Source organism: Ursus maritimus, unplaced genomic scaffold, assembly GCF_017311325.1.
Source record: "Ursus maritimus isolate PB19 unplaced genomic scaffold, ASM1731132v1 scaffold_19, whole genome shotgun sequence".
NCBI classification, from domain to species: domain Eukaryota; kingdom Metazoa; phylum Chordata; class Mammalia; order Carnivora; family Ursidae; genus Ursus; species Ursus maritimus.
In genome coordinates this window covers 54,087,188-54,112,199 of record NW_024424341.1, presented here as the reverse complement: position 1 = coordinate 54,112,199, position 25,012 = coordinate 54,087,188, and the positions used below count along the sequence as shown (strand labels likewise).

At 59.5% G+C, this 25,012-nt stretch overlaps 2 protein-coding genes across 3 annotated transcripts in view; both read right to left on the bottom strand.

Annotated features, from left to right (window-relative positions):
* On the bottom strand, window positions 1-23,256 carry LOC103657179 (CLK4 associating serine/arginine rich protein). Of its 2 annotated transcripts, XM_040634138.1 has the most exons (21): window positions 23,169-23,256; window positions 22,048-22,175; window positions 14,490-14,587; window positions 13,833-13,934; window positions 13,537-13,616; window positions 11,485-11,569; window positions 10,155-10,303; window positions 9,219-9,315; window positions 8,150-8,228; window positions 7,989-8,062; window positions 6,643-6,684; window positions 5,533-5,748; window positions 5,127-5,417; window positions 3,422-3,679; window positions 3,087-3,126; window positions 2,682-2,742; window positions 2,360-2,418; window positions 2,236-2,282; window positions 607-689; window positions 286-310; window positions 1-148 (listed from the first exon to the last, which is right to left on the bottom strand). In XM_040634138.1, the coding sequence occupies exons 2-21, from the start codon at window positions 22,144-22,146 to the stop codon at window positions 106-108; spliced, it is 2,028 nt and encodes a 675-aa protein (XP_040490072.1). In that variant the 5' UTR covers window positions 22,147-22,175; window positions 23,169-23,256; the 3' UTR covers window positions 1-105. The 2 variants fall into 2 exon arrangements, 1 of the variants encoding a protein (XP_040490072.1); XR_005835765.1 differs by lacking the exons at window positions 1-148; window positions 286-310 and having other exon boundaries at window positions 3,083-3,126.
* A 166-nt stretch (window positions 23,257-23,422) lies between these two features.
* The window catches only part of RELB (RELB proto-oncogene, NF-kB subunit), a 28,566-nt gene continuing 26,976 nt past the window's right edge, over window positions 23,423-25,012 (bottom strand). The window contains exons 12-13 of the mRNA XM_040634139.1: window positions 23,968-24,234; window positions 23,423-23,864 (exon numbers count right to left, since the gene is read on the bottom strand). Of these exons, the coding sequence (XP_040490073.1) occupies window positions 23,656-23,864; window positions 23,968-24,234 (476 nt within the window). The 3' untranslated portion in view covers window positions 23,423-23,655. The remainder of the gene's footprint in view (window positions 23,865-23,967; window positions 24,235-25,012) is intronic.

Sequence of the window (25,012 nt, the reverse complement as noted above, 5' to 3'; positions counted from 1 at the left end):
AGGGAATTAAATAATGAGTGATTTTATTTCATTAGAGATAAAACCAGCAGCATCACAGCCTGAGCCCTCACCCCACCCCCATCCCCCTGCCCCCCACGCTTCTGCCTAATGTCGGTAATGGGGACTTCGAGATCGGGACCTTGAGCGCNAGGGGCACAAGTTGCACAGGGAGGGACGTTACCCAGGGTGGAGACCAGCCTGTGCAGCTGGAGGGGTACAGGGTGGAGATGGAAGAACCAGGGCAGGGACAAGGTCATCTTCCAGGAGCTGGGCTGGTGGGCTTACCTTCGGGACGAGCTGTATTCTCGACCTGGAGAGAAACGAGAGAACGAAGCCCAAGCTCAGGGGCTGGGCTCCTGGGGCTGGGCTCCTGGGGCTGCCTCCAGCTGAGGCCACACCTGTGCCTCCAGCCAGTCCCCTGGGCATGCACCAAGGCCGGGCAACGCGCATTGCTTCTAACGCCCTGCTTCTAACATCCCCCGTTCCCCATGACTACGGCAATCCCGCTGCACGTGTGGAGCACTACGGTGGAAACCGCACTGTGGCTTCCTGCATCCTGACTTCGAGATCTAGAGTTCGGGGCCCACAGGCCGTGGGGATACTCACTGTAACGGGGGGAGGGTGAGCGGCTCTGTCGGCTGTACTGGCGTTCCCATTCTTCTCGCTCCTTCTCTCTGCGTTCCCGCTCCCTGCCAGGCGGAAAGGGAGGCAGCCCAGGGGCAGGCATGAGCACAGGGCGAGAACACCAACCTCAAGGGCGGGGCTGGACTGCACCGCCGGCCCGGGGCAGGTGCTTCCAACAGCCCAGCCCAAGTGGCAGAGTAAACCCAGGCCAGCCAGTGCTGCTGCTGCCCTTGCTTGGAAGTGACAGCACTGGCTCACAAGGATACAGGCTGGGGAGAGCCAGGATTGGAATCTTAGTCGGCCTCGCTTTGAAAGGCTTGCTGAGCAAACATACAGGATTGAGCTGGAGAGTTCGACCTTTTCCCGTCACACTCGGGTAGTCTCAAAACACGGGACTCACACACTAAGTGCTTCATTGGCCTTTGTCAGGATGCCTGGGACTCGCGACCCCAAGGGCTGTATTTACTGGGGCCCTTCTACTCGCCTGGCCCAGATCTGACTGGATCCGCCCAACACGCCTGTGAACTAGGACAACTATTCCAACCCCATTTAGCTGATGAGCAAATTAAGGCCCAAACAGAAAAAGGCCCGCAGTTGGTAGACAGCGGAGGCAGGATCAGAACTCGGAGCCGACTGACCCCAGCGCTGAGTCCCCGGGCACTCTCCTTCCCCACCTGAGGGAGGCAGGCCGCACCCTCAGACGGCCAGCACACAACGGTGCGCAGTGAGCAGAAACCGACGACCCAGCCGGCAGCCGGCTGATGGGCTAGGCACCGCACGGGAGCCCTGCGGCAGGGTCCCCAGGAGAGGACGAGGAAGGAGTCTCGGCTCAGAGGAAACGGAACTGCCTGTCTGAGCACCCGCTACCAAGCAGCCGGTGACACGACCCTGCCACTGACGGACCCTCCTCCTTGCCAGCACCGAGCACTCAGCCTCCAGTTGCACCCTGAGCTACCCAGTGAGGTCACCAAGGTCTGTCCTGGCTGCAGGGGACAAAGCGAGGCCTGAGAGCGCCAACCCCTACCCCGGGGCCCCATGGTCACAGGGAGGCAGAGCCGGGACTGGACTCCACATCTGCCTGGTCCAGGGCGTGAGCCTGTCCCCTTGGTAGTGAAGAGCCGAGAAACAGAAGGGGAGCAGGGAGAAGCCCCTCTGCCCGAGCTGGGAAGAACCCGCCAGGGGGCTGGCTTGCTGAGCGCCACCTCTGATCTGGGGGCCGAGCGTATAGCAGGAACCCGGCAGCTGCCCTCTCAGGCACCATCAACAACAAGCAAGAAAACAGAATGGTGCGTGCCAGGTGGGGGTCAGCGCTCTGAAGAACACATGGCAGGCTTGGAGGATGGAGCACGTCAGGGTGCTACTCGGGACAGGATGGTCAGGGAGGGCCCCGACGAGCGAAGCCAGGGAGGAGGGCACAGAGGCCCCGTGCACCCAGAGCCGGCAGAGCTGGAAGGGGCTGCAGCAGCTGGAGCGAGCAAGCCGAGGACAGAGGGCTTCCTCCCACCCCGAGGACTAGCGCAGGCTGCAGGGCTAGGCGCCAGGGGTGGGGAACAGCGGGCAGCCCAGAAGCGGGGGGCCGCGGCCCAGATACGGGCAGCGCGATGGTCTTACTTCATGCGGATCTTGCGGGCCATGGCTCGAAGCTCGTCCTCCCGCTCCTGCGGCAGACGGGGCTGTGAGGCGCGCTGGCCGGCTCCCCGGCAGGCCCGGCCCCACCGCTCGCTCCCGCCCTTACCTGGCGCTCATGCTCCTGCTGGATCATCTTCTCCTGGGCCGCCTTCTTATCCGCTTTGACTGTGGCAAAGGAGAGACGTGGTGGCTGAGGGGGGCCCTCAAAAGCACTCCCCCTTCCCGGATGCCGAAACTGACCCCAGAGAGGCCGAGCAGACAGCCATGGCCCTTAGCACGGTGGCAGCGGAAGAGCACGCACACCAACTCCTCCCCCGAAGTGCCCCTCGCAGACGCCTGTCTGTCCAGGAGCGGGCAGGGCCCCCCAAGACCAGGCTGGCAGGCAGAGCAGCAGAGACCAGGGCTGGGGGGGCGGGGGGGGCACGTACACTGCCTGTTCAGCGCTTTCTGCATCCTCAGCTTCAGCTTCTCCTGCGGCGTCAGCTTGGGCTGGGGAAGGGGGAGAAGAGGCGGGAGAGGGGGTGGGTGTCCGGAGCTCCCACCACCCACCTCATCCAAGAGCCTGGGACTTGCGGGGGGCACGTGGGGAGGAGGGACCGGCTGCCAAGGTCCACCACAAGGGTCTGGGAGGCCTGGGGACAGCTGGAGCCCCGGCGGACAGTGCGGAGGGGACGGGGACACGGACCTGACGGGGCAGAGCATTCCCAGCCCGCTTCAACCCCAGGGCTGGCTCTCCCGGCCCCCCTGGGTCCCCCCTGCAGGCCCACCGGGCCCAGCTCTCGGGCACTGCTGCTGGCGGGAATTAGACGGGCGAGTTCCAAATTCTTACTGACTTTGGCAGCTCCTGTCTCTTTACCAGCGGCAGGTTCGGTCCTGGGAGGAAGAAAGGGCGGCTGCTACTTCTGACCCCACGCCACCTCAGCACCGCCCTCAGGCCAGACAGCGCCAAGGCCGTGGGCCTCAGACACCCCCAGGGAGGGCCCGTGCCCCTCTCTGATCCCTCAGGACCGGGCCGTGTCCCCTGAAGCTTCATCCAAGGCGAGGCTGTGACTCCTCAGACCCCCCGGGGGCAAAGCCACGTCCCCCTCAGACCTCCCAAGGCAGGACCGAGCTCAGCCACCCTCCCCGAGGCGGACCACTCTCGTCCCCCAGCCCTGCCCCCGCTCACTTTTTCAGCTTCTCGCCCACGGCAGGGGATGCCGCCGGCCTGGTCAGCTTCTCCCTCGGGGGCGATGGCGAGTGGCTCTGGCTGCGGCTGCGGCTGCGGCTCTGGCTGCGGCTGCGGGACGGGCTGGGGCTGCGGCTGCGGCTCAGGCTGCGGCTGCGGGACGGGCTGAGGGACCAGCTGCTGCGGCTGCGGCTACTGCTGTGATGCCGGGGGCCCCGGCCGCCCCGCCTGTACCGCTCCCCGGAGCGGGAGCGGCTCCTGGGGGCACGGCGGGGCAGGAGGGGGGCCGTGAGGAGCCAGGCACTCCCTGCGCACAGCCCTCCCGCAAGGCCCTACGAGAGGTCGGGGCGTGACCACCCGCTCCTCTCCCGCTGCTTGACCTCGGCTGCTCCCGGCCTCGCTCCGTGTCTACACGGAGACCACCGTCCAGGTACAACCGCCCTGAAACGGCTCCTCGCTTCTCACTCCTGACACACACTAACCTGCTCCCCTGGGAGGTGACTTCTGGGGAGGGGACCTGGCTGGCCATCACCCCCCCTTTACACACAGTGCCCGGCTCTGGGCACCCAGGGGCTGTGACCTCACCCACACCCTCACCACCTCCTCACCTTGCTGGGGTCCAGTGGGGACCACCCACCCCCTCGCCCACTCTCCCCACCAATCTACAGCACGGACCCACAAGACCTCTTCTGGGGACACGTGGCCCCACCCCTTCTCCGCTGCGGACCCTGGGGGCTCCTCAGCAAGGGTGCCCCCTCAGGCTGACATTCGAGATGTGGCCAGGCCCCCTTCCTCCCCAGCCTTTCTCCTGTGGTCGCCCTGGGTCAGGCTACAGGGAACGACCTGGAAGCCAAGTCTAGGCCACACACGGATTCTGCTGGGGTCGGCCAAGTCTTTTAAAAAGCTCAAATTTGTGGGCAATGTTGGGAAAACGAACTACCCTTTAAAAATCCAGATTCTCAACTTCTCTTGAGAAAGCAGAAGATGGGGCAATGCCGGGCCTGCTACTGCACAGCTGACGACCCAACTGGACGGGACACGTGTGCACCAGTCCCCCCGGGTCCACCTGGCCCCTTTATTTTACCTGCCAGCCCCTACAGGAAGCTGACGCTGAGACGCGTGCCAAAATACAAGCGACAATGTCGGTGACGGCAGCACTCGCCCAACGCTAGGCCCTGTACCCAGCATTCACATGCGTCTCTGCTCACACCTTCACAACAACTCCACAAACGGGACACTACCCTTATTTTACAGATGAAAAATCCGAAGCCCCAGAAGTTTCCGAGCAGGGCCAGGATTTGCAGCCAGGCTCACCCGCTGAGGCAGCCCTGATCCCGCCAAGCAAGAGCCTAAAAGGGCGCCTCGCTCCTCAGATGCCTCGTTTCCTACCCCATCTGCAGCACCCCTCTCCCCGCAGAGCACCCCAGCCCTTGAGGCCAGCCAGGTCCCCACTGCAAACCACACACCTCTCTACACCCCCGCCGGGAACCCCCCCCAGCACCCGCTCAGTCCCCTGAGAACGTGGCCGCGCGCCAGCCCGGGTCACCACACGTGGACAGCAGAGGGGGCACACCTCCCCTGCCAACCGAGTGCTCCCCCACAGAACGGCAGCGGCCTGGTCCCCTCCCTCAGAGCCGGGTCTGGCTGACATCACACGTGCCCAGCCCCGGGGCCCCGTCGCCCCCAACGCGTCAGCGCCACACACCTGCTTCTGCGCCGGGGCCCGTAACCACCGCGCCGGGCGGGCGAGCGGGAGTAGCGGTGTCCATCTCGGGAGCCCCCGCCTGAGTGCCGCCGGCCGCGGCTACGGGAGCGCGAGTAGCGCCGGGAGCGGGAGCGCGAGCGGGACCAGGAGCGGGAGCGGGAGCGCGCGTGGCGGCCAGAACGGTAGTAGCCCCCGCCGCGGCGGGAGCGGGAGCTGGAGCGGGAGCTGGAGCGGGAGCTGGAGGTCCTCGAGGCGGAAGAGGAGGAGGAGGAGGAGGAGGAGGAGCGGCGGCTGCAGGCGGGGCACGGAGGGCCGGTCAGCACGGGCCTGGCCCCAGGCGCCCCACCGCCCCGCGTCCCCCCCATAGCGGCCGGGGCGTAGGGCGGGCGGCGTGAGCGTTACCGACCGGGCGCTGGCATTACGTCCCGGTGCGGGGCCGCCGGGCTGGGGGGGTGCGGGGGGCTTCCCTGTGGTGGCCCCTGACGCGGCTGCTGCCGCTGCGGCCGCAGCTGCCTCCTCGTCGCTGCCCCCAAAACTGGTTATGAACGTGATCTTCTCCTCGCGGCCTGGGCTCGGGGAGCGGGAGCGGGAGCGGGACTCGGAGCTGGATTCTGAGGGCGACCTGCGGGGCGGGCAAGAGGGACTCAGCGGCCAGGCTCCCCGGGAGCCCGCTGGCTAACCACGCGCAGCACCCAGGAACGGGCACAGTGTGGCACCGAGCACCGCGTGACACCCGGCTCAGACGAACGGAGCCAAAGGGCAGAAAGGAACCCCACTCTGCAGGGGTTTGACTCGGCCTCGGAGCCTTGGCCGAGGGAGCGAGCGAGCGACAGCAAGCTGTACTGACTTCACGTCACGATTAAAAAGGGATGAAAAGATCTACAGACTTAACTTGGGAAGTTCTCCTCAACACAAACGCCCGCCTAGCAAGTTCTATAACGTTAAGTGTGGTACGATCCCGTCGTTAGAAAAGTACCCGTTTCCCTGGCCTGAGTGTGTCCCCGTGCCTGGCCTTGTACCTAAAGGTACCTGCCTCATCTCTCCTATCCCCCCAAGAGCCCAGAGAGGCAGGCCCCTCCCACTGCGTTCTGAAGAGCGGACCGGGGTCAGGCTGATGTCTGTCCCCCCTCAAGGCCCCTGCCCCATCACTCCCACATCCTGGAGACACGCGCGTGCAAGGCCGGGCCCTCCTGTGTAATATCCCTTACTGCTTATTTCTGGGGCCTGAGATCAGAGAGACTTCTGATTCCTGTTGTCAGGCCTTTCTGCCACGCTTGGTCAGTTTTAACACACAACTACGTTGTATTTAAATCAGAAAATTAAATAAGGTTCACATTTAAAGAAAAAAAAGACCGGGAAAGCAGAGTAACATTCTGGAAACCAGAAAAACGACTCAGACCCACAGATGACACCAGGTGCTAAGAACCGACCCCCCAGCCTCCCGCTCCTCCTCCCAGCCCTGCTCCCTCCTCTATCAGGTTTGCTGGCTGCCCCTCCTCAGGGCCTGGGAACTCACCGCTTATAGGGGTCGTATGTGGGGCTGTCTCGGCGGGCATAGCTGCGGAGAGAAGCGCGGGGTAAGACAAGTAGGGGCTTGGGATCTGAGTGGGCATGGAATTGGGCCCACTCCTCCCCCAAGGCACACAAACTCAGGGACCAGGCACTGTGGCCAGGTTTTAGGCCCTGCCTTGATCCCTCTGCCCACCCCACCTCCGATCTGCCCGAAGCCTGAACCTCCGCCACACCCCGCAAACAATGTCCTGGGCCCCTCCTGACCCTGAACCACAGGGACTCCAGCAGCCTGAGTCCTGCTTGGGCTCCGGACCCCAGACGGAAGCATCCCTCCTGCCACTCCAAGTCCCTGCTTCTGCCATCTGGGTCCCGGCTCGTTAACGAGGACGATGGTAAAACTAGAAACGCCACGGTGTCTTAGATGCTCGCTACGGGCCGGGCACGGAGCGCTTTACTTCCATGAACGCAGCTGCTCTTCAGGACCACTCACACGGCTGCTGGGGTCATTCACAGCTCAGAGCTCAGGACACCGAGGCCCAGAGCAGTAGAGTCACTTGCCCAGCGTCACACAGCTCAGAAATGGAAGAGCTGGGCTCCCAAGCCAGGCCCTGGGGCCCCGAGCCCACGTCTTTATGCACTACACTGACTGCACCCTTACGGGCAGGAGGAGGACGGCCAGAATCAGCACGGCTTCTCCGGACCCCTCACCGAGCCCTGAGTCCCCAGCAGGCTGCGTAAGCCCCACAGCTCCCCTCAGGCACTTTCCTTGTCCAGAGGCGGTATAGCAAAAAGAGGCATGGGTCTGCACTGGGCCTCCAGGCCTAAGAGGCAGCGGCAGGCTTGTCTGGAGGCCACTCGCCCTAGGCAGACTCTCTGCGCCACAGCAGACTGCCTCCTGCCAACCTGCCCCACACCTCCAAGTGGGCACTGGTGCACCCCCAATCCTGGGAGGTGACAGCGCCGCTTTTCCAAAGGAAGAAACTGAAACTCGAGGGAAGTCACTTGCCCCAAATCTGACAAGGACACAGCCCAGGAGAACCAGGAAGGAGTTCAGGGACAGAACTGTTCCCCTTGACTCTGCCCTCAACCCTTCCGCTACCCCACACCACCTCCCCACCGGTGCCTGTGACACCTGGCAAGAGTCCAAGTCCAGAGGGTGAGGGGAGTGGCTGGCAGGGCAGGGTGTCCACGAGGCCATTCCTACCCTAAACCTTCCCTGTTTCCTGCCCTACTAGGACTCTGTTCACAAGCCCAAGCCTGGCCCCCAACAGTCTCCGTGAGCCCCAGCCCCTCCCCCAGAGCCCTGAGTGAGGCTGTCAGGGCAGGGGCACAGGGGCGAGCCCAGCCTACCTGGGTGGACTGATCTTCCGGCCCCTCAGTCGCTTCTCCCGGAATTCCCTCCGCTGGCGCCGGGAGCGACGGCCCTGGAGGAGGGTGGGCACCGCGCTGGTGAGAGATGTGCCCTCCCTGAGGCACTGTCCCCCCGCCTCCCACCCCGGCCCAGCCCTCACCGAGTACATGGCCTTCTCTTCCTCAAGGGCCTTAGCGTGCTTGATCGCCTCCGCCTCCTCCTTGTCTTTCCGGAGCATCCTGGGTGGGGGTGGTCACAACAGAGGATGAGGCAGGCCACAGGCTGAACTGTCCCAGGAAGTGAGGGATCCCACGCCATCCTGGGGTCTCTCATTTGTTCAGCACTATTACTGAGCTCTTACTGCATGCAGATACTAATTTACGGACTGGGGATTCATTATTGAAAATAAACAAACAAAAATCCTGGCCCTCGTGGCCTTACATCCTGGGAAGAAGACAATGACCAAGATAACGTGATGGGTAGTATGCTGAATGGTGAAAACCTGGCCAGAAAGATACACTGTAGACGGAGGAAGAAGTGCCAAGAGACAGGTAAAGCCGCCACAGCTTTGAACAGTGAGGTCAGGGGAGCCACACAGGGCAAGGGACAGCTGAGGAGAAACCACGGGGAATAAGCAACAAAGATGCCAGCAGAGCGGGAGGGGGGGGGGGGGGGGGGGGGGGGGGGGGGGAAGAAAGGAGGCACAGAGGCCGCACGGGGGTGGAGCGTGTGAGTAGGGGCACAGGGGACCAGGCAGGTAAGGAGTCCAGCTGCCCGGGTGCCAGGGCAGTCACCGAGGGCGCTGAGCCGAGGCTGCTGGGTTCACACGGGATCGCCCCAATTCAGATACTGTTAGCTGGGGCTGTTGCGTGGGGTCTGACGCACAGGACATGGCCCGGGGAAGAGGCCCCATCAGTAAGTGCCAAGGGATGATCCGGTGAATGAAGCCTCTTCTCCACCAGGGGGTGCTGTCCACCAGGCCCAGGAACCCCGGGAGCTTTTAGGGGTCCAATGGCCACAGGTCACACGGACTCGGGTGCAGTCTCAGTTTCGCACCGGTAAAGCCTGGTGGTCAGTACCCATCCCAGGAGCTCAGGACGCTGCGCGTGTGAAGCTGCCGGCACGGGGCCGGGCACACTCGTGCTCAGGAATGCAGTGGCTGTCAGCAGCGGGGGTAACGACCGACGCCAGGCCCCAAGTGCGCAGGAGCACCAGCCAGTGGGCCTCACCTGACAAAGTCGCCATCGGCCATGCCGTAGGTCGTGGCCTGCTTGTTGAGATCTGCCACCTGCTCCTGGTTCAGTTCGTCCACGTCCACCTCCACGTCTGCACCAAGAGAAAGGCTGTCAGGGGCCAAGGCCGAGTGAGAGGACTGGGGAGAAGGGGAAGAGCCCCGGGAGATGGGGGCACGGGGGGGGGACGCCCACCAGACTGGAAGCCTCTGCAGGCAGAGAACGAGTCGGCTCATCACGGCATCCCCAGGCTGGCCCGGGGCTTGGCCGCAGGCGAGCACGACCAAAGGCAAGGGGCGGTGGGGGGAGGAGGTGCAATGGATGAGGGCCCAAATGAGCACCGGCATGGACGGGGGAGACCAGTGCGCAGAGCAACGTATGATGTGTGGATGGGGACAGACGGGGGGTGGGTGAAGATCGGGTGGGGGGGGGGGTCGCAGGTGTTCAGGAGCTCGATGCAGTATGAGTAAGTGGAAGCGGGGGGAAGGATGCCTTCCGGATGCGTGATAAGCAGCAGCTGTCTGAGAAGAGGACAGGGAGACAGGTGGATGGCTGGAGCCGTGGGTATTTGGGTACGGGGTGAATAGTGGGGGGCGGCTCTGGAACTGAATGAACACTTGTTCTCCAGAGGAGACAGAAAAAGAGGGAGACAGAAAGACTGACCCAAGCAGAAGAGAACAGACACAGAACCTAGGTGGGGACAACAGCATAAAAGCAGCGTCCCAGAAATGAGAGGAGCGATACAGAGAGGAAGGCCGGCACAGAGGAGCACATGAGTGAGACGGGGAAGACGGCGGAGGCTGGAGTGCCCCAGAGCAGGGGCAGGAGAGACGGGGCTCTTAAGTGTGGGGCGCCCCACAGAGGGTGAGGAACGAGACACGAAAACGATGCCCAGGGACTGCGGGGTGGGGGAGGGCAGAGAGGGGACCCCACCGATGTCGGGGATGACCTCATCTTCGTCCGAGTTGCTCTCCTCCTCGGCTGGTGACTCCTCCTCCTCTGGCTTTTCTGCCACCTTCTCTACCTCGGCCACGGTGCTGTCCTCATAGGTGTAGCCAATGGAAGCCTTCTTCTCTGCCAGCCTGGGATGGGGGAGCCCATGAGCCAGGAGGGCCACGGGCAGGACAGAGCCCAGAGCCAAGCCTCGAGAGCAGAGAGCACACGGATTCCCCAAGCTCCCGCCTCTGGAGGGCGCCCTTGCCTCCGGCTCCTCACATGTGCTCTCCCTCAGCCTAGAACCTTCCGCACCTGCCTCCCACCAGCAACCCCCCTCTTCCCCCAAGCTCCAGCTCAATGTCCCCAGGAAGTTGTCCCCCGGCAGGGTCAAGCACCATCCTGAGCTTCTCAGCCTCACCCACATGGGGTCATGACTGTCAGGGGACAGATCTGTCTCCTCCAAGCAGACTAAGCTCAAGAGGGCAGGACCCAGACTTATCTTGGGTAACAATGTGGCCCAGCTTTGGCCAGAACAGAGGAGGGGCCTCATGCACGTGTGTTGCTAAATTAATTTAGTCAACATGCCCAGACGTCCCTTGAGTGCCCCCTCATGCTGAAAGTGGGCTCCTGGGTAGGGATCAGTCGTCAAGGAGCTTCCACGGCATCCGTGGAAACTCCAGATGGAGAGCAGCGAGTGCTTAGGATCCCAGAGGAAAAGGCTCAGCCGCAGGAAGAAGGAGTGAGGCCGCAGGACTGCTGCGGCCAAGGGGGCTGAGGGCCGCCGTGGAGGAGGACAGGGCCAGCCCGGCAGAGGGAACGAAGAGAGAAGGGAGCTGCCCGTGGGGGACCTCCCTGAGCCAGAGGCGGGTCCACGTAAGGCCCTGCCTCCCCCCACCGCTGCTCCTCGAGGGACACAGCCCCAAGAAGCCCCTCTCGAGAGGGACGGGGGCTCAGCACGATCCCCAATCTCCAACCACTGCAGGAAGAGGGCTCCTCCGAGCCCGCGTGGCAGGGAGGCACACCAACACTCAGCGAGGGCATCCTCACATGCAGGATGCAACGCCAGGCCTGGGTCAGCACAGGGCCGGGGCCGACCCCCTGCACCGCCCACCATGCCCCAAGCTAGACGCGCCATGCAGAGGTTTCCAGCAAATCCTTTCCCTCGGCCACCACCTCCTCCCCCAAGGGTTTATTAAGGAAGCACCTACTGTGTGCCACACACTGGCCCCGATTGTGGGGAAACCGAGGCAAATAAGGCCGTGCCCTGGCGAGGTTCACAGTCCTCCCGCCTCCCCCAAAGCCGCCGTGCCCCCAGACCCCAACTCACTTCTTCTTCTCGTCCTCACTGGGTCTCTGGAGGCCTCCGTACAGCTCGTCAATGTAGATCTGGTACAGACACTGCTCCTCTGAGACTGTGGCAAGGTGAGAGGCAGGAGGGTCGGGGGGGGGGGACACAAGAATGCAGTGGGGTCGGGTGCAACCCAAGCTCAGCTGGGGCAGAGTCACCGGCTGTGTGGGGAGGACCGCCTCGGTCACGGTGCTAAGTTCTCTCTGCCTCATTTCCTTTTCTGGCAAAGGGAGCACTTGGCACGGGGGCCATGCTACTATTATCCCTGCAAGGGAAGCCTCTGGTTGGACCTTTCAGAGCGTTGGATGTCACCAGGACTCCGCGGGCCACTCCACCGCAGGCCTCTCTGCGGCTGTTTAAACTACACGTGTTGGGAGCCATCCTGGCTCTCGTTCGCCCACAACACCCAACTTGGGGAGCTCGGCACCGTATCCGAGCTTTTCCTCATCTTCCCTGCAGTGAAACATAGGGCCCTGACTGGCTGTGGGGCCCTGGGCAAGTGCCCTTCCCCCTGCGGGTCTCAGCTTTTCTATCTGTGAAGTCAGGTGGGTGGGCTGGGCGAGGAGCCCCGTCCCTTGTCCCTGCAGCCCCCCTCTCTCCCCAGCTCCGGCCCGTGGCAGACAAAGCCCGGGAGGAGAGGGCCCGGCCGTCCTGTCTCACCCGAGCTGCCTCGCTCTCTCTGCTCCAGCCCCACAGGCTGCCTGCACCCATCCTCCCACAGGCCTCTTCTGCAGCCTCCCTCTCCTCACCAGAGCTCCTCTCCGCTTCTAACCGACCCCACCTCCGTCAAGCACCTCCGAGAGCAGCCCACCGTCTGTCAGAACGCCCCCTCAGTCTGCCAATTGCCACCCACTTTGGTGACTGTGTGGCTGCTCCCCTCTCCCCCACGAGACCCCTGAGCTGGAGGCACGCCTGCCACACCACAGGGGCTAAGAACGGTGGCAACGAACCAGCGTGGAGTCAGACCGAACTAAGGCAAACCCTGGCTCCGACACCAAGAACCCCTGTGGCCCTGGGTGAAGGCAAAGAGCAACAGTACCAAAGATGATAAATTGCCCCGATTTTAACACCTCGCTGGCTGCTCGAATTTCGGCAATCTTTGGTTTTAGAGCAGTTGAGATGTCCGCCTTAGAAACAAAGAAACAAGGGAGCAGCAAACCCACAGGAGGGGCTGACTGTGCCAGACTCGGTGGCAGGAATTCACGCGCCCCTCGCCAGGCCCCTACAACTACCCTGGGGGACTGCAACCATCAGGACCACCCTTCCCTGGGTGGAGACCGAGACCCGCCAGCCTAAGGGCCTCGTGTGGTCCGTCTTCCCTTTAACTCAACAGGGAAACCCTGGGAGGGGAAATCTCAGTCCTCAGATGAGCCAAAGCTTGGAGCTTTCCGTCAGGAGGCAACGGTGAAGGGTGGGGTGAGAATCCCAGCTCCTCGCACCCCGTGTTCCCACCAATTCCTGAGCCTCAACATCCTCGCCCATAAAATGGGCACAACCGCTAGACGGCTGTGCAGATGCGACGAGATATAATACCGACACAAAGGTCCCAGTCTGTCAGGTCCGAACCTCCCCAGGCAAGCCCAGGGTGGGGGAACCTGGGAGCCTCCGTTTTCTCATCTGTGAGGCAGCATGCTGACGGCTCAGAGAACGATACCGACATATTCAAACGCCTGGCAGATTGTCAAACGCTAAGTATTCCTAAACAACTTCTAAAAGAAAGTTCCTCTTCAAAAGTGACACTCCGACCCAAACGGGCTGGGGGAAACAAAGGTAGACGATGTGTTCTTGCTATTTTCCCCAATTTTTCAGGACAAAGGCCAGAGAGGCAGACGGTGTGGGATGTGGAAGTGACCTCGGCAGAACCATCTTGCTCAGCGCACATGGCCTGTACTGGGTCCAGAGACGGAGGCCCGAGAGGAAAGAGCGGGGAGCAAGCCCCAAGTCCCGTCGGAGAAAGCCCTGGGGTAAATAAAGGTGGTCTCCCCGTGTCCATGGCCGCCCCACCGGCTCGCCACGCCCCAGCTCACTCACTGCCGGCAAAGTCGTTCTGCACCAGGCCTCGGTAGCGCTCGTAGTTGCATTTCCGCTCGTCTGACTCCTGTTCTGGGGAGCTTTGGGGAAGGTCAAGATCTTGAGATCACAGGGAGAGGGGAGACCCCACCCCAAGCCAGCAGGAGTGGGGGAGGAGGAGCCTAGCTCAGGCGGGGAGGTTCCCCGTTGGCACACCTCCTCCTTCCCAGGCAGGGGACAGGCAGGCAACGGTTTGGGAAAGGGGAGGCAGCAGGGCTCAGGCTCCCTGCCTGGCAGGCCTCAGGGGGGCGGCTTACATGGTGGTGAGCAGCGGGGGGGTGTAGTCGGGGATGTGGTCAAGGTGGGCACGGACATCGAAGCGGTCAATCATGTTGTTGGTGTCCCCCTGCCAGGGCATCCTGAAATGGGGAGCAAGGAGTTGAGGGTCCCCAGTGCCCATGCCCGTTCCCTGTCACTTCAAGCTTGGGAGTCTGACCCTCAGCTCCGTGATTTTCCAGGCCATGGGCCCCACCCTGACCCCTCACTTCGTAGTCTCTTATGTCACTAATTCCCCTGAATCCACACTCAGGCTCCTGGCCTGAATAGGACCCTAGGAAACTGGGGCCCTATTTCTCAGAACCAAGCAAGAGTGGGAAACTCGAGCCAGGTCCTAGGGACCACTTGCTAAGCCCTGGTCACTTCGAAACATCCCCTATGACAACATACTTGCCATCACATCTGGGCCTGTGGTCCTGGCACCACCCAGTCCCCTCGAAGTCCCCCAAGCACCCCTGTACCCTGGGGCCTCCGTCCCAACCCCTGCCTGCCAGCTCTCCTCGGCCGGTGACTGTCCACTACTCATGTAGGTCAAGCCTTCCTTGCCTGAGTCCCCACAGGTCTTTCCACACCCCAGGTCCCTCCTGACCTCCAGTCCTCAGACACAGACACCACCCAGCCCTTCTTCTCAGTCTTACATGTTAACAGGGCTCTCGGCAGCCAGGGCGACTGCAGAATCCAGGTGCACCTTGCACGCTCGGCCGTGCACCTGCAGGAACTGCGCTGGGTCCTTCTTCTGTAGGGAGAGACAGGGTGGAGGTCACCACTGCGCTGAGCTCCAGACCCTGCCACCCCCACACAACCCAGCTCAACAGCGAGCTCACCTCTGATGTCAAGTGGGCCATGACTCAGAGGTGAACTAACCCGCACAGGGGTGGCAGCACTTACGGGGGCCACCTCACCTCTAGGGACAAGGGACCCTGAGATGGTGGAGAAAGGCTCTAAGCTCTGCCCCAACCTTCTGTACAGCCAGTACCAAGACCTTCTGCCTCGGAAATATGATCCCCCAACTCTTTACCTCCCCCCTACCCCAGGTCACTCATTCGGAGCCAGGTGTGAGCATCTGGCCTAGACCGGCCTCTAAGACAACGGGACCACACGAGCACAGGCAAAGATGGTCAGTGTCACTGCTCAGCAGAGAAAAGCCAACGAGAACCACGAGACGTCACTTCATACTCACTAGGACAGCGAAAACGAAAACGACAGACGTTGACAAAGCTGACAAGAATGTGCATAAACTGAGTTCTTCAAAAGTTAAACAAAGAACGACCATAAGTCTCAGCAATCCCACTCCCAGGGATATACCCGCCAGAACCTAAAACAGATACTCAAATGCTTGTACACCCATGTTCCAGCAGTATGACTCACAATGACCAAAAGATGGAAACAATCACGTGGCCATCAATGGATGGCCGATAAACAAAATGTGGTGTATTTATTTTTATTTTTTTATTTTTATTTTTTTTAAAGATTTTTATTTATTTGACAGAGACAGCCAGCGAGAGAAGGGAACACAAGCAGGGGGAGTGGGAGAGGAAGAAGCAGGCTCCCAGCAGAGGAGCCTGACGTGGGGCTCGATCCCAGAATGCGGGGATCACGCCCTGAGCCAAAGGCAGACGCGTAATGACTGTGCCACCCAGGTGCCCCAAACGTGGTGTATTTAGACCATGGAACCTTGCCAGTAACAAGGAATGAAGAACTGACACGTGCTACAACGTGGACGAACCTTGAGAAAAGGATGCCCGGTGAAAGAAGTCGGTCACAAAAGCCACATGTTGTATGATTCCATTTATGTGAAACATTCAGAATAGGCGAATCCACAGACAGAAAGTAGACGAGTGGCTACCCAGGGCTGGAAAGTTGGGGGGACTGACTGCTAATGTGCATGGGGTTCTTTTTGGGGTCATGAAAATTTTCTAAAATTCGGCTGTGGTGACGGATGCACCACCCTGTGAACATTCCGAAGACCACGGAATCGTACTGGTATGTGACCTATATCTCAACACAGCGGCTAAGAAGGCACCAACACAGAAGAGAACGTCCCCTGAGTCAGTGCTCCCCCAGCCTGACGAGAGCTTATGTGGACGTCTCGATTCCGGCTGCGTCTGGAAAGCATAAAATCTAGCAGCAGTGCTCCAACCGCTGAGCTTCCCGAGTGCCAGGCCCTGGCTGGGCTCCTGCTGCGTGCCACATCAGAGGAACCCACAAGAGCCACGAGAAGGGCTAACTGCCGCCACGCACTGAATGCTGGCCGAGCTCCCAGCAACACCTCCCCAGGGTCCAACCCCTCGTGGCCACCCCTGGTCCAGCCAGCCTGTCCTCTCGCCCAGACCGCTTGGCAGCCTCCTCTCGGGCTCCCTGCTGCCAGCCTGCCCTCCGCACCCCATCTCTCACACAGGGCCTGGGGGGTTCTGCTAAAACCTATTAGGCCACATCCCTCTCTGACTTCCCTCCCCCAGCTCTGCTCCAGGCACGCCAGCCACCACGGCAGTCCGCGACCACTCCACTCATGCTCCACTCGGGACCTCGCTCTTCCCTCGGCCTGCAAAGCTCTGGCAGGTGGCTGCCCCCTCGCTTATCTCAGATCTCTTTCTAGAAGCCTTCCCCATCAACTCTAAGCAGTTCCCTGCACAAGCCCATACTCACTCTCCATCTCCTTAACTCCACCTGTCCTCTTCCTGCCACCACCCAGTTTCACACTTTACGTTCATTTACCGGTCGTCTCCCACACTAGAGCGTAACTTCCACGAGGCAGGGATCGCTGCTTTGTTCACCACCGTCTCCCCAGTGCCCGGAGCAGACCCGCCCCACAGCAGGCGCCGAGGAACACCGACTGAAGGGAAGAGAGAATGAGTCCTGACAGACAAGGAGACTGAGCCCCCAAAACTCGCCAGCATCAAGTTCCCCAAACCCTGCATTTGCCTGAAGTGCACCAAGAGCCAAGGAGGACACTCGCCGACGCCCATGGCTAATGCCAGGCTACTGTCCAGCCCGTGCTCGCCCCACGCCAGGCTGCTCCCACTCAGCCGAGGCAGGATCCGCCCAAGACCACAGGGTCCCGTAGGGGTGATGCTGCGGGAATCCAACTGCTTGTCCCGCACCTCACTTCCTTCCCTCAACGCCTCGTCTCAGCCCCGTGACAGCCCCGGGCCAAGACCCCCTCACGCCCAGGCTGCCCGGGGCCCAATGCCCAGGTCCCACAGCCATCGTGGGACGCCACGTGCAATACAGACGCCGACTGACACAGGGAAGCCACCGGCTGTGCCAGCAACCGCAGGAAGGAAAAAGCATCATGCTGGGAGTAAAAATCTAAGTCCAGGGCCTGGCTCTGCTGGGAGATTCTGGAAAAGCCAATGAACTGTCCTAAAAGTCAGGCCCTGAACCATTTTATGTATATCTTCTCAAACTTCTCAACCATGGGACAAAGGTTAGTAGTATTCCCCACGAGGAAACAGGGGTGTGGTCCATTGGCTTGAAATCATGCCAGTAACACACAGAACAGCTGAACCCAAATGGGGCTGACCCCCGAATCTACTTTTTTTTTTTCAAAAGTAAATTTTGTTTTACTCGGGTGAAAGCCATATGATAGAAAATCTACTATGTTAGCCACTTTTTTTTTTTTAAGATTTTATTTAATTATTTGATAGAGCACGAGCGGGGGTAGGGGCAGAGGGAGAAGCAGACACCCCGCCAAGCAGGGAGCCCCGTGCAGGGCTCCATCCCAGGACCCAGGGATCCTGACCTGAGCCGAATGCAGATGCTCAACCGACCGAGCCCCTCAGGCGCCCCCACGTTCGCCACTTTTAAGCGTACAGTAAGCCGCGTTAAGTCACACGCACCTCGCAGTGCGCCGGAGCTCTAGACCTTCTTCACCTTGCAAAACTGAAACTCCAGAGCCAGCGGATGACTCCCCTTTTCTCCTCCCCCCTGGCAACCACCTTTCTATTTCCTGTTTCTAAGCGCCTGACTATTTTAGATACCTCGTATACATGGAATTTTGCATCTTTTTTTTTTTTTTTTTTTGGTGACTGGCTGATTTCGCGAGGCCTAACGTCTTCACGTAATTCCTCCACCTGGCAGCAGGTGACAGGATACCTTTTCCGGAGGCTGGACAATATACCACTGTATGGACATACCACACTTTCTTTATCCCTTCATCAGTCGATGGAAGTTAAGCTGTTTCCCCATCTTGGCTATTGTGAGTAACAATGCAAGGAACGTGGGGTGTACAAATACCTCTGTGAGATCCAAAGTCCAATTTTAAGCACTGGACTATTCTGCCTCCAGGATCAGATGGAGTCAGAGGAGTTCACGGACTCTTTCATTCGTTCATTCAACTGATAACCAGGCACCGGCTACGTGCTCGGCTCCACTGCCACGGCAGTGACAGACACAGCCCCAGCCCTACCCTCGCGGCTCACAGGCCAGCGCTGGGGACAGACCCGTCCCACATAGGGACGACCCAGAGTGAGCAGCTGGGATGGGAGAGCCCAGGGGAATGCCTGACTCAGCGTAGGCAGTGGTGGGGGTGAAGAGGGGGTGGGTCAGCCTGGGGTTTTCTCGACGAGGAGAGGCTTGAACTGAGAACTGCTTATTTCCCATTTTCTTTTTTTTTTTTTTTTTTTTAAAGATTGTATTTATTTATTTGACAGAGATAGAGACAGCCAGCGAGAGAGGGAACACAAGCAGGGGGAGTGGGAGAGGAAGAAGCAGGCTCCCAGCAGAGGAGCCCGATGTGGGACTCGATCCCGGAACGCCGGGATCACGCCCTGAGCCAAAGGCAGGCGCTTAACCGCTGTGCCACCCAGGCGCCCCTATTTCCCATTTTCTTATCAACAGGGAATTCTGTTTCTTTATCCAAACCACTGATTAAAGAAGAAAGCGGACAAGGACAAGGGCAATGACAGAACCAGGGTTAGCTAGGGGGAGACAGCAGGCACCAAGGACGTAGGAGCAGGGAAACCAGCCTTGCGTGGACACACCCATTCAGCCTGCGGTGAACTAGCAGCTTCTCCAACACTCGCCCCACAGCAACCTCTCGCCCAAGAATAAGATGAGACCCGGGTAAGCCGCCCCATCCCCCCCCCCCCAGAGCAGCCATCAGCCTAGGCCCACAGCTTGACAGCTCCGCTCTGCATGCAGATCACGTTCCCCCATGGGGACAATGGTGGCTTGTACAGGCCCACACCACAAAGCGCCCCACAGACACTGTTCTTGTTCTTGCCGTTTTTCCCTGTCACCCAGTGAGAGGGGCCGACGATCACCACTGTCCCGAGGGGGAAAATAAAGCTGGGGAAGCTCCCCTGCCAACAAGAACGAGAGCCTGGAGTCCCAGGCCTCTCAGAGGGCCCCAACTGCAGCTTTCTTTCCCCTACACCACGCCTACTCCGGCTCCCCTGGTAAGAAGAACATCAGTAACAACGAGAGCCAGGACTCACCGAGCAAGTCGCCCCGGGGCAGGCCTACGCTGAGGTCGATGTGCCCCATCTCAACAACAGCCCTGGGAGGGACGTGCTCGCCCCCCCACCATTTGCGCAGGCCACTAGCTGGCAACCAAGATCTAACCCCCTCCCTCAAAGGTCACAGGCTCCTAATATGTCTGTCACAAGGCCACCCAGAAGGAAGCCTATGCCTCTCAGGCTCTTTGCACCTGGATGTGACCCTGGGACTACTTTCTGGCCAGTGGGACGAGTGGAAGTGCTGGGTGCAAACATCTAGAAACTTTCTTAAAAACTGGCAAGAGTGATTTTGTCTCGTTTCCCTCCCTCTTCTTCCCTGCTGAANGGAGTGCAGACACGATGGCCAGAGTCTGACCAGCCCTCTTAGACCTTCAGACGACACTGGTAAGAGAATCCGTGTTCAGCTCAACAACAAAATGGTCCCTGAGCAGAGCAGGTGATTTTGGGGCTTTCAGGGGAAAGAGAAAGAAACTTCTATCTCCACAGCCAAACCTGACTGACATGATACATCATTTCACATGCAAAAAAGGAAACTAGGTCAGGGAGACAGTCACTCACCCAAGGTCACACTGTACCTAAGCGGCAGTGCTAGAATGTGAACCCAGAGCCTTAGGACTCAAACTCTGAGCACCTAACCATCTTAGTATTTTGCCTCCAGGCTGTGTCACTTTGGACATGTCGCTGCACCTTTCGGAACTTCTATTTCTGCAGCACAAAGCCCAGGTGAAGTGCTAGGAGAGGTTTAGGCTCAGACAGTCTGGCTTAGAGTGCCAGCTGTGCCCTCTTGCTATGTGACTGTAGACCGTGACTCTCCGAGCCTCAGTTCGCTCATCTGTAAAACGGACGTAAATAAGGACGCTGTCCGAGGCTGCAGTGAGGATGTGACGAAGCGTAAACGCCTGTCAAGCACTTAGCACGTAACGGTTAACACATAAACATTCAGCAGCACCAGCCACTTTTATCAGCATCATCTTTAACACAGGGATCAATCCCCACCTCTCAGAGCCGCTGGAAGGACTAGAAAGAATGTACCAAAGTAGTGGGCACTGGGGCTGGCACACCATGGGCCCTTATTAGAGCTCCCGGCAGCCACTTCTTCCTAAGCACTGTGTTCCTGGCCCACGCTGGGGCCTCGACGAGGACCGGCACTGACCCGGGCCCTGCCCCCACCGTCATGTTACAGTTTTCCCGACACCGCCAGAGAGGGGCTCCCCTTGAGCCCAGTGGTTCCTTCCTGGGTGACAGAGGGCAAGTGAGGACCTCTCAGAGATTCCTCTCCTACAGTAACAGCAGCCTCGGTTTCATTGGGGACTCTCGCGATTCAAAAAAACCATGCATCTAGAACTCTTCTCACAGAGCTGGGTGCCTGGAAGGAGCAATTAAAATTGTAACTGGTACTATTAGTAGGTCTACTCATTTACTCTTTCAAGCTGTATTTGTTGGCCCCAAGCTTAGGATGCAAAGGTGACCTGAATACTAGTTACCCCAGTCTTACACAGCTAGGTATGTGTGGGTTCAATTCCAAAGGGGAAGAACAGGGAGCTGTAATGGCATTTACAGGGGACACCTGACTGAGTATGGGGGGATGAAGGAAGACTTCCTTGAGGACTGAGATCTGACAGATTAGCATTCGTCACCCAGGTATGGGAAGAGCTCAGGCAAAGGCCCCGTGGCTATGTAAGTCTCAGAGCTAAACTGATACTCTTTATACATCTTTTGCATTAGAGAAAAACACCCTAGATAACGAGGAGGCCAGATGGCTTGAGTAAAGGAAGGAGGCAGAAAGCAGAGTGGCATGAGTCTAAGTGGGGGGGGCAGGGGGCAGTGAGGTACAAAAGGCCAGACCATGCAGGGGCTTAAAGGCTGTGTTGAGGAGCCTGGGCTTTCTCTCAAGACCACCAGGGAGCCATGGAGGAGTTCAGAGCAAGGGAAGGACAGGGTCAGTCTTGTGCTTTAGAAAGACCTCTGGAGCCCTGCTGAAGAGGATCGGAGGGGGCAGGAATGAAGGCCAGGAGACCAGGTAGGAGGCTAAAGCAGGGATGCGGTAATAAATGGGAACATCTATATCAATATCGTCTAACAGGGGAATTGAACCCAGTACCCAAGTGCCATTTCAAGCTGGGGTCCCAAGAGCAAGTAGGAGTGAAAGAGGTAAGGGGAGACATGACAGGCACAATGCCCTGTGGTGACAGAGATGGGGAAAAAAGGCCAGTGGAGCTACCCAAGGACGAGGCCGAGAGCCTGGTAGAGGTCAGACCACAAAGGCCTCTGAGGTCACAGGATGGGGTGGGGTCTTCTCTCCAAAAGCAACTGAAGCATCAAACAGGACAGGAAAGTGGTCAGAGTCCACTTAAATGAAAATTGACGGCACTCCCACAGGATGCCAAGCCAACCCTCAAGAACAGCTGACCTTTGCGGGCACTGCAAATACAGCAGGAAGACAGACAACATTCAGGAGGTGCTCAGTCTTATATCTGGACTGCTCTGAGTGTTACAAAAACTTTCCTCCTTCCTGCTGACACCTGCTCTGTACTCTGAGGCCACACCAAACAACACAGTATACTACAACCAAGGAACGCCTCTGGTTTTTACCCACGAGGAGGCTCAAGAAATGAATATTCTCCTGAAGAAAGCTGGGCTCTTATTTTGGCCTATTTCCAAGCCCAAACCCCACCAGGATGACGGGGGCCCCAACCTCCAGGAAAGGTCCCTTCCCAGATCAAGGCCAGTTACTCACGATCTTTTCATAGTACTCCCGCCGCCGCTCTGCCCTCTTCTTGTAGTCAACCATCATGCCTCGAAGCTTCCGCTCATGCTTCCGAGCCTCGTGCCACATCGTGGTGAGGCCAAGCTGGGGGCCTCAACCTGGGGGATGAGAAAAGAGGGTCAGATGGGCTGTAAAAACCATATGGGCAGAATCAAAGTCACCTAACAAGCTGGTGACAGAACCGATCGGAAACCCCAGCTTCAGGGAAGGGAAGTGTGGCTGCAGAAATGTGTGCCAGATGCTGAAGCGTATTACTGACAACTCTGATCCAGTTCCCTGGGCGTTCTGAAAAACCCCCAGGAGATTCTGAAATGAGCACCCCTGGGAAAGGAGTGTCCTGGGTTCAGGGCACTAGAATCAAGGATGAAAGGTTTTGGAATCTTAGGAATGAGTGTTTGAAGTAAGGTCTGCAGGAAGACCCTAAGCACGTGGGGCTGTAGTTCAAGGGAGGGAGAAGAGCTGAAATGGGGCTACCCGTGGGGGTAAGGGATGAATGCAGGTGAAGAAAAAAAGACTTTATGGGAACAGAGCAGTGGTACGCAGCGGAGGTGGGAGAATGGGGGGGTGGTGGAGATGGAGGGCAGGTGAAGGGCGTGGACGTAAGACGACAACGCTTGGGGGAGGTGGGGGAACATGGGGGGGTGCTGTAAATAAAGACCAGAAGGAGGCTGAGATCTACAGAAGAAATCTGAATGGCGGGGGCGGGGGGGAGATGGGGCGGTGAAAAACGGAGTAGAGAATGAGGGAGGCGGAGCTGGCAGACAGGAGGGGGTGGGCTGAGCTCAGGGGCAAGGCTTGCGGACAGGGGCGGAGCCCAGGGGTTCTGACCGGGATCGAGGACCGGGTCTGGGCTTCGGGGTTCGGGCTAAGGTTCTTGACAAGCGGGCGGGGCCTGTGGTAAGCGGCGGGGTCCGACGCGGCGTGTTCGGGCCCACCGCGGGGGCAGGGGCGCGGCCTGAGGCGCAGCAGGCCGGAGAGGGTGCGGGGCCAGCGGCCCTCGGCGCTGGGGCCGAGCAGAGGCTCACAGCAACCCAGGGGAGGCCGAGACTAGGGCGAAACCCAGAAGGTCGGGGCCCGCAGCCCGCACTCACCGGCTCGTCGCCGCCTCCCACCGCTGCGCTCGCGCGCGGCCCGCACCGGAAGCGGAAGTGGGAGGCCGCACGGAGGGGCGGGGCGGAACGTGGCGGAGCGCGCTTCCGCCGACGCGAAGGGCGGGGCCCCGGAGGGGAGGGGCGGGGTCTGGAGGATGCTGCCGTGAGAGGCGGAGCCGAGGAGATCCCAGAGGCTTCGTGCGTGAGGGCCTCGCGGTGTTTCCCCAGCGGAGAAGAGAACAGACTCCCAAGGCTCAAAAACTCATCTTTATTGGGAAGACTCAGAACAAACAACCTTTACCCCCCCCACCTTCAAGCTCGGGGGAGGAGAGCTAAGGATCTGCACCTTTCTCCCATATGTACACTCCAGAATCCGCCTGGAGAAGGTGCCCCCATTCGTGGGGGCTGAGGCAGCTTTACAAGCTGGTGCATGGGAGCCAAGCCCCTTTTCCTCTCCGGAGTCGGTTTTCTCATTTGTAAAATGGGCTCAGGGGAAACCGGTGCTACGGAGCTTCTCACCAGCGCTGAAGATGTCCCATTCAGAAGGATGAGGAGGTCGGAAGACTGACCAAGGGTGGCCCAAGGGGATGGAGGTTCTGGACATCCTGGTTGGGTTTCCACGGCCCCTTCCACCTCCCTCCCTCCCCACCCAGCGCCTCTCCTCCAGCGCCTCGGGGCTACGTGGCCTCTGGCCCCGGGGACAGGAGGCCTCCCCCAAAGCCCACCTCGCGGTACTGGTTGGGGAACATGTTGCTGCCCACAAGGCTGGCAGTGCCCCCGTCCCCGGGGCCTGGGGCCTGGTATGAGTCCAGCGTCATTGGCTCGGGGCCGGAAGGCTCTCCAACAGCAGGCCCGGCGGCCCCATTGCCCGTGACAGCGCTGGCGAGTGGCGGCGCCGGGGGCAGCATGTCCAGCATGGTGAAAAGTGTAGGGGCCGCGGCGTCATCGTAGGCAAAGCCATCGTCCAGGAGGTCCGGCCCACCGGGGGGCTCCAGGCCAGGTAGGGACACGGTGCCAGGGAAGAAGTCTGTGTCCGGCAGCAGGGCTGACGGCGGGAGGAACGGGCCTGCAAGGGATGAAAAGACAGAAGGAAGTAGGGTGGCTTTAGCGGCAACTTCTGGCCACGCCCTAACTCCAATGCTCTGATAGTACTAGATGCATGATCACTGTGGCCTCCTTTAATCCCAAGGAGAACGCTGGGGTAGGGACGATCACCATTCTCGTTTTATAAGCAAAACGAGGCAAAATGATTCAGTCACACACAGCAGGTGAGTTGTAGCACCAGGGTTCAAACCATGCTCCTGCAAGGCTGGGTTGTTTTTCCAAAACATAAATAAGTTGAAGCTCTAAAGTCACCCCTCCCCCAAATTATAGAGACCACCGAAAAAGTGAAATCCCCACACACAGGAGACCCAAATGAGAAGTCACCAGTCCCCACACTGGAAGGTAAAATTATGTGTCATTATAGGAGAGTCTCTCTCTGAGACAAGACAAACCTCACCAACAAGAGTATATTATGCTTATCTCAGAAAGAGACCCAGGGCTGCTGGGGCTCTATTTTCCAACCTCCCTTACAGCTAAATGTGGTCACGTGACTAAGTTCTCCTGGTTGGAAGGTGGGCATGATGGCTGGAGCTTTGGCAGCCATCTTGTACCATGAGATGGAGACTACGAGTTGAAAATGGCAGGTGCTTGCTTGGGTCTCTGATGATCATACAGCCTCCAAACCATCCCAGGACTATCTACCTCTGTTTATCTGAGAGGAGAAATAAAGTTCTAGCATGTTGAAGCCCCTGTTAATTTGGGTTTTGCTGTGAACACATCTAAACGTGATCATAACAAAT